The sequence below is a fragment of the Buceros rhinoceros genome, unplaced genomic scaffold (assembly GCF_000710305.1).
Source record: "Buceros rhinoceros silvestris isolate BGI_N320 unplaced genomic scaffold, ASM71030v1 scaffold8390, whole genome shotgun sequence".
Classification (NCBI taxonomy): domain Eukaryota; kingdom Metazoa; phylum Chordata; class Aves; order Bucerotiformes; family Bucerotidae; genus Buceros; species Buceros rhinoceros.
The window spans coordinates 67,496-76,493 of record NW_010390152.1 but is presented as its reverse complement, the minus strand read 5'-3'; the positions used below and the strand labels follow the sequence as shown (position 1 = coordinate 76,493).

The 8,998-nt window shown below is 40.7% G+C and overlaps 1 protein-coding gene across 1 annotated transcript in view; it reads right to left on the bottom strand.

Annotated features, from left to right (window-relative positions):
- LOC104493926 (potassium voltage-gated channel subfamily D member 2-like) overlaps positions 1-8,998 on the bottom strand; it is a 17,200-nt gene that overhangs the window by 7,800 nt on the left and 402 nt on the right. Inside the window, exon 2 of the mRNA XM_010136698.1 lies at positions 390-488. Coding sequence (XP_010135000.1) covers positions 390-488 — 99 coding nt within the window. The remainder of the gene's footprint in view (positions 1-389; positions 489-8,998) is intronic.

Sequence of the window (8,998 nt, the reverse complement as noted above, 5' to 3'; positions counted from 1 at the left end):
CTTTCCCTCACTGATGATGAAGCCTGATTTTGTCACCCATGTTCTACCTGTCTAAAGCCAAATGAGATAAATCCAGCCTACCTTCTAAGAGACACACACTCTGCACTTTTTTAATGAGGTCGCCTACAGGAACTAAGTCTAAAAATGTGGGTTACATTTCAATCCAGCATTTCTATCTGGCCATTTCCCTCATCTTTTGATACCCCATCATCAACTCTCATAAGCTTCTTTTAACAATAGTGATTGTCTGATTTATCCTTCCTTAATCTACCTTTAAGATAGCATTGCCTGAAGATCCAAGTTGACTTGCCCTGGTGATAAATAGAATAAGCTACTGCTGGGCTGTCATTAAGCTGTTACTTTGGAGGTGGAGGAGATAAAAACATTACCTGTTGCAGCTGGTTGCTCAGTAAGCCATTTCGTTTGCTCTGCATGTAGGCATTAGCACTCCCACTCTTTGCTGCGCGAATACGAGCAAGTCTGGCTTTCTGTGTAAACAGACAAAAAGAGTGTTACTGGTACTCATCTCCATTATTCTGTTTATCTAAAACTGCTCATTGGAAGCAGCTGCTTATGAATACCTATATCATAATGACTGAAAGGCTGCGTTGCATCCGTTCTCTGGGTGGAGCAAATCATGAGTGTCTTTCCATTTAAAATGCAAATGACAGAAGTTTTTATTTGTTTGCATGCATCAGTTAGTAAGAACAATGATTTTGGAGAAGGTATTAAATCAGCATGTAAGTGCTTCCTTCTTTTTTCGCTGCTGCAACTGTACCACTAGCTATGCTTTGTGCGTCAGGAACATGGGCAACTATCTCAAATGCTCCTGCAGTGAAAATCTCTTTGAAGGGGAATAAATGGTTCAGGAAAAAAATAATATTGCAACTGATATGCACGGGTTTCTTAGAGCCTTCTGGGTTATCAGAGTAGCAGAATGTGGTAGTGTTTTTCATGCTGCCACCCAGCTAAGTTTCCTGAGGCCTTTTAAAAGCCTCTTAACCTCTTCATGACTGTTGGTATAATCACCCTTAATACTTGTCATCATTGGTCATAATTTGTTCATAACTTGATTTTTCAGAAACTGCATATATCAAATTACTGAGAGAGGTTTGAGACTTCTCCGGTGAGAAGGCAACTCATGAGTGAAGGACATTTTGTGTCCACTGACTTTTGTACAACTGTTAGAAGGCAACATTAGGGGAAGGCATGAATAAAAGGCTCCCTCAACCAATAACATGGAAAGCAGAAGGTTTTATGGATAGCATCCTGGTTCTGTAATTTTTGTGGCTGATTACATGTGTAAGAGGGAGTCTGGGTTTGTCTTCCTGGTTAGGTTTCTGATTCTGAAAGCCAAATGCTGAGCAGCAGCTGGAGTTTAATGGTTGCTGAAGCACAGAAGGAGACACAGTGAAGAATTTTAAAAACTGACTTTGATATATTAATAGTGATTTTCATATCTGATAATTACTCAGTTGATATTTTCAGAAAATAGAGGGAGCATTTTTCCTCCCTCCTTCCAATTTCTGTGGCATTAAATGTCAGCATGAAATGATTGAGAATCTCTGAACCTTTATAGAGGGAAGCAGCCTGGTCAGATCTCTCTGGCATGGGTAATAATTAGCTGAGTATGAGGAATGGCTCAACACCATACTTTGCACTCACATCCTCAAACTCACAGATCTTCTCAAGAGCGAGCCAAGAAATTCATGACAGCGAATGTGGCTAGAATCTGGCTTATATGTCACCTGTCTCAGCGCGTACAGCCTTTCAAGAAATGCAGTCAATGCATCTCATTCTAGCGGTAACGAGTCAAGTGTCCCAATCACCTCACAGTGCTTCTGCACAGGTGAATTCCTGCTTTCCCCTTCCTCCTGTTAGCACTGAAAGAACACCTGGAGCCCCACACTCCATCACCCCAGGCAGGTGCCCAGAGGCTGGCCTGGGGGTAAATGTCCAGTCAGGGCTTTTTCACTGAGCACCACAGCTGACCAGCCATGAGCAGCCCCGCATGCTGCAGCAAGCCACCTGAGAGGGCAGTGCATCCGGCTGGCCTGGGGTCCCCAGGAGCTAGCCAATGTGGGGAATGGGTAACAGTTCCCACCCTTTGGGCTCACACAGGCTCCTTGGTGGCACATCCAGGCTACCAATGTGTTTAGGGCTGATTCAGGGCTAGCAGTTAAAAATCCCCTTGGGCAGGCAGAAAACAGATGATTTTCAAGGTGCAAAATCAGCGTAATGGGTTGAGGGCTGGAGGAAAAGCTTTAACCGCACCCCAGAATAGTCAGGGGTTGGGACTTGTGCACTGAGTATGTTCATAAATATATTAAGGGTCTCTCTTACCACTACTGTTTAGCCTTAGGAGCTCCAGTTGCTTTAGAGATGCCTTTGTGGGGTGCAACGTGGAGTCCCATAAATAAGTGATTTCAGTGACAAATGTTTTAGCTGTGCTACTTCTCAGTGTGCTCTTTATGCAGGAAGATTCATTAGATTTAACAAAAATTTTACATACATTAGTTATGCTTTTCCTTTTAGCATGCATATTCGTATTCTCTTTCAGTGACTGAAGCAATAATTATGGTGCAGCACCATTTAATAAAGAAATATAAAAAATATAACAGTTCATCAGACTATCTTAATATATCAATACGCTGTAACACATGTAACGTGAAGGCTGTACTTTCCATGTGAAATTTTCAAATTACTTTGCAAATATGAGTTTATTTTGTCTTAGAAAGCTTTTGTGCGGTGGAAAGTAATAGTTTACCTCTTTCTAGCTGAGACTTGTTCAGATGGCATGAATTTACATCATTTACCAAAGAGAAGACGATAAATCTATTACCAAGACAGGAACCAGATATTGTGGCTTCTATGCTTATACTTCCGCTTACAGAAAATACTCCTGAAACTGGAGGTGTTTACAAATCTGTTAAAGTAACAAGATTTCTTTTCAGTGCTTCTGCCTGATTTATATCAGAGTCTGTAGCATGAGTAGTCTCATGGCTCCTCGCATTTCGTATCAAGGAATTATTAAATGTTCATGTCAGCCACAGGATTTTAAGGACTGTACACTGGGGATTGAATTCCCATGGAGGACACTAAAGGATGTGATGGCATGAGGAAAACTGTGATTACAGAAGAAATGTATTTTCCTTTAGTCTGTGAACGGCATTTTCTGGCACATGCAACAGGAAAGGAGTGATAACTGCCCCTTTCAACTACTGCAGAGCCCTTGCTAACTTTCCCCTTTCATGGAATATCTAGCAAAAAAAGAAAGGGTTAAGTTCTCCTGCAGTAGATTATCTTCGCTGTGAAGTTTTCCTTGTTAGCTGTTGAATATGAAATTCTGATTCTGGTAATTCATACATTGTCTAGGACAAAACTAATGTAGCAGAAATACAGTTCTTTTGCTTATTCTGAGGAAATGCCATCATAATCATCTCATCTGAAACTTCCTAAAGAAACTGATCATCAACTCTAACTCTTATTGCATTCTTTGTATTTGCACTGAACTTCTCTTTCGAATGCATCGCCTTTTTCTTTTTCTAGCTTCAGATTTTATGGCTTAGAGGTGGATCCTTGTCCATGGCTGCACTATAGAAACCTTACAGGGGAATTCACTGTTATTCAACAACAGCTAGCTCTGTCAGTTTTAGAAATACACACATATATTTTCACAAGATTTAAAATAGTGCTAAATGTAGCACTGTGGGGTATTTACAACGTTCAGCTTTTAACACTCAGGATGCCTTCAGCTGTCCAGCTGTTCTAAGAGAGAGATTTTATCTGGAACACTTTCGGGCAGGGCTTACTGCAGTACTGGGAATCATCTTTGGCAAGAGCCTCTCTTCAGTTTGCTCTGCAAGAAGCCTAGTAACCTAGGCAATTTAGTACTTAGATAGCTACTGTTGTCTCTCTTCTGCTGCTCTCCAGACTATATAACTATCACACAATCAAAACTCAAAAATTACTAATTACTAGATCTTGTACAATTAAAAGATCAAAATTCCTTCACAGTCATTCTGTGTGAACTGGTTTTGGTTGGGACAGAGTGATTTTTCTTCATAGTAGCTGGTATGGGGCTATGTTTTGGATTTGTGCAGAAAACAGCGTTGATAACCTGGGGATGTTTTAGTTGCTGCTGTGCAGTGCTTACACGACATCAAGGCCTTTTCTGCTCCTCAGACTGTCATGCAGAGTAGGCTGGGGGTGCAGAAGAAGTTGGGGGTTGGGTGAGGTGGGGTGGGGAATGTAGCCAGGACAGCTTACCCCAGCTTACCAGAGGAATATTCCATACCATATGATGTCATGCTCAGCAATTAAAACTGGATGTGGGTGAAGGTTGGCAGGGGCTACTCTTGCTCTTGGATGGGCTGAGCATCAGTCAGTGGTGAGCAATTGTTTTCTTTTGCATCACTTCTTCTTTCTTGTTTTGTTTTTTTTTTTTCCCTCTTTCTGTTGGTTCCTTTCTCCTCTTTTTAAAAATTTATTAAACTGTCTTTATTGCCACCCACGAATTTTTGCACTTTTACTTTTCTGATTCTCCCCCCCCATCCTGCAGGGAGGAGTGACCAAGTGGCTGGGTGGTGTCTAGCTTCCTCCTGAGGTTAGGCAACAGCACTGTGGCTCCTAGAGCAACGGCCAAAATTGTCCAGAAATCAGCCATGTTGTTGCTTACTTCATTTTTTGTTTACTCTTTCATAAATCCATCTGTATGTTTGTTTTCAAGTGAAAAATGAAGTCCACATTTCATGCTCTGATTTTCTAATTTTCAGTAATTGCAAATAATTGACTTCAGATTAGCTGACAATAATTTATGGTACGTCAGTGTGCAGTAGAGAAGAAAATGCTGTTTACTTTGTACATTAATGGCTATGGAATTAAATATGGAATTAAATATATTTGTTGAGTCGTGCCTTGCTATCACAGTCTATTCAAATGATTGTTCAGTAAACACGTTTTACATGCTTTTGTGCTAAATTCAAAAATCTTGTGTAAGTTATTGTTAGTTACGTCTCTGCACCCCCACTGAGATTAATTGCTTGTCTTGTTTAAAGAAGTCATAATGGCTAGCAGGGTTCCTTACTACAAAGGCTCAGCTCAAGACTACCAGGTGCTGTTAAGAAGTTGTTGTTGCAATTTATCCTAGAGCTATTTATATTTATCTAGAAACTAATTTTTCAAAACTTGACAGATAAATACATCATGTATAATCAATAAATAATAAAGCCAAGCCAATCCTCAGGATATATTTTGCTATGTGAAGGTAGAAGACCATACTCACATGAAAGATTCAGGTTGAGTTTTATGTATTAAGTCAGGTTTTGGAGCTGATGATACTTGTTTGGGTGTTCTGTTGAGACATCATGCAAAGTGACTCTAGGGAGAAAGTGCTTGGGCGACTAAAATTAAGGCTTCTTCATTTATCAGGTAAGGAACAATAATGGGCACATGGGCCCATACTTTGGACTTGCTGGCTGAGAGGATACAAGGCTCTTGCCTTCAAAAGATACGGAAAAATAGATACATGGAAAACAGGGAAGGCATCTAGCAAGAAATGCTTCATTCAGGGTGAGGAGGACATTGTCTGTAGCTGTGTTGAGATGGAGCTTGGCATCCAAACTGCCATTGAGAGGCTAGACACCTGTTTCAAGAGGGTAACTATGCCTCCTGCTTTCCCTTCCCTGTGCTGGTAGTCATCCCAGTGAATAGGACACTGTGAGGGTCCAGCCATATCTTAACCCTTGATACCTGTCAAATATGGAACAGGAAATTTTATCCAAGCTTACCTAAACCTTTATTTTTCCTCTCCTCTTCTTTCTTTTCCTTTATACATGGACCAGTTGCAACATAGCTGTCATTAACTTTGCCACCTGAAGGCACTCATGGGCAACCAAAATAACTTGGTCTCTTGAAGTTGTCTCTAGCTGAGAAAAGCTCCACAAATAGGATTCTTCAAAACTGTCTCAACAGTGACAAATCTGCTTGTGGAAAAGGCATAGAAAGACTACAGGGCATAATTAGTTCTGCCCTGAATTCCAGTGCCTATGTAGGATTATTTATTTATTTATTGACAGGATAGGTCAGATTTTGGACTTTATGATCTGATAGAAGAATATGTTCTGATAAGCACAAATGATTTTTCTTTATTTTTATCTTAATTTTCTAGTTTGTTTGTTTATATTGACTGCCAGCAAGCTCTTTGTAGTGCAGCAGAAAGCTGGCCTCTCCTGACGATGTATCCGCTGTATTACAAAGCAGGATTTTAAGGTAATTACAACAAGTAATTTCCAAGATTGGAAGTGGGAGCTTGCTTTAAAACGCATTACAAATGAGATGGTATATAAATAAATTTATATCTTTCTTCTTCTACTGAACATTAATGTGCAGCGTCTTTTTACCAAAAGGAAACAAATGGAATCGTATAATCTTGAATGGTCAGTAAATGCATATACTGATGGTTACATGGCTCTCGAACAAACCTTATATAAATGACAATTTTTTTTTTTTACTGAAAATTGCCAGTGCTCCTGGGACTACATCTCAGTTCTTCCACTGAGAACTTTCTCCTGAGTTGCCTTCCAGCCCAAATGTTTCGCCATTTCTGAAGACTACCTTATGAGAGATACTGATAAAGTAAGCTGCACAATTCAAATACACAACTCTCTCAACCAGATTGGAGCTATTGTAGCCAGCAGGAGGTACCATTACATGCAAGGTGTTCATGCTGTGCTTTATGAAACAGCACCTTCTTTTGAGCTTATGTTCTTCAGCCGTAGAGAACAGAAAGATGGTTGGTGCCTCATTTATTTTAGAGAACTGTGTAAAGCTTCTGTTGTATTGGATGCAGAAGGAATTTCAGACTTCAAGAATGTGATGGTTTTACTTGAATATTCTTATACAGTGAAGTAGAACGCTCCTGTGAAAAGCAGGGCTATACTTCATAGCTAAATACTGCTAAATACAGACTATACAGTACCCAAGAAGTGCTTTTTGATTTTTTTCAGTCTGTCAGAGCAATATTCAGTTCAATGTCTCAGTTGTTTTAGATTGATTGAGGTAAGCTTTGCAATAGGAGATATCAATGAAACACATATCCAGGGCTAACTTAATCAGACCTCAAAGCCATATTCTCCAAAAGCAAGAAGGGCATAAACACAGTCAGAGGAAGACTTTCTCATCCTTACTGTTGGCATTGTTCTGGGGAGCAGAGGAAAAGGCACTTGGCAAGACTGCCATACATCACTTCATATTCTTGTTTGAAGCATACAATGAGCTCACTGTTTTGCAAGGAGAAAAAGTCAGTTATTAAATCAAGCAGTTTCTATTCCAGCATTATGGGGAATAGCAGCCAGTCTGCCAATCTAATTTTTGCAAGGTACTTTCTAGGGTCCATCTCTTTTTCACTGGCGACTGTAAAGCAGGCATAGAAAATTCTGTTTCATGACATGCAGTAGGAGAGTGTTTCTATCTATCTGAAGGAAGGCTGGTTGTGTCTGCAGTTATTATGAAAGCTCAGAACAGGCACATTGCTTGCTGGAATCAAGCAGATCTGTTACCCATGACTGGCGCAATGCTTGGAGGCGCAGCAATGAAGCACTGTGTTCTGGCTGATACATATGTTCTTTGTCTGCTGCCAAATAGAGTTCTTGAGAAAACAACGTAGTGCAAAAGTGAGGTGTTCTCTGCATGTTCCAACTGTGGGAAAGGGGAATGCACAGCTGGAACTAGCATGTGGGACAAAATGGAATGAAAAGGGGTGGGTGGAATTAGTAGAAAGATAAGGTGTGATATTTGGATGGCTGAAGCGGACTATATCTGAAATCAGGTTTCTAGAAAGGCATGACATTTCTGTGATATGCCTGGTTTCTTTACAGTCATTTTCCTCATCTGATAGCACTCTTTCAAGATATGGCCATTACTGGGTGAAATATCTTCAGCCTGGGCCTATGACTGACATTCTTGGCCATGTACTTCTGTTTCTCCCAATTTTAACATATTCTGGGAATAGTATCACTACGTACATTTACTTTACTTCCCTTTTATGAAGAAATCAGTCAAAAAAGTGGCCAAAAAGAAATACACAAATATTTTGTATCTTTAAACCTACCACTGTTGCCTATATATGTAGTCCCTAGCACAGCCTGCCTACACACCTCTACAAGCAATCATCCTGCTCTCCCTGGATCACTGAAGACTCAGGACCTCTGAAGAGAGACCGTGGGAGCTCAAAAGGCCCAAGCAGTGACACCTCAGCCTTGGCAATCTTGCAGCCTGTGTTGCATCCAGAGCTTTCCAACTGCCATCAGCAGCAGAGCAGAAGGTAATGCATCTTGGCTCCCTTATCAGGGCTTTAGGTGCCAGTGGAGTCTGTTGAGCTGCTTAGCATTACAAGGCTGGGCAAAGTAGATTGGGACTAGTACATTGGCAGTGATGATGTGGAGATGAAGGTGGCTGCTTGGGCTTGGCTGCATCTCTCCTGGTAAAAAGTTCTTCCTGGCTCCTGACCTTGCCTGTGTGGGTCAGGGAGGGAAACTGTCTTGTTGTGGACATAGTTGATATCTTAGTGAGAGACTCAGCAAATCAAGGAGCCTGAAAAAACAGACTTTTGCTTTCAGCTTTTCCTGATTAATCTCTTTTTTCTGAGGCCTTTTAAGCAAAGCAGAGCTGAGGAGACAAGTTCCCCAATAATCAGATTCCCCAGAGACTGAACCTGAGAATTAAACATGTGGATTAGTGAAGCAGGCTGTTAGGAGAGACACTAGAAATCGTTATTATATGGCCTGTGGTTTGGTTTTTATTTTGTTTTGTTTGGTTGGGTTATTCCCCAAAAGATTCTGGTGGAAAGAATCTGCCTGAAAAACACAGAAAATGTCTTCTGCGGGTGGAACTGTAGTTATTGCCTGAAAACACTAGATCTAGTCTAACAAGTAGCATGAATTACCATAATAATAGATCTGTAAACTTTGACAGAAAAGATAAACGAACCTTCCCCCCC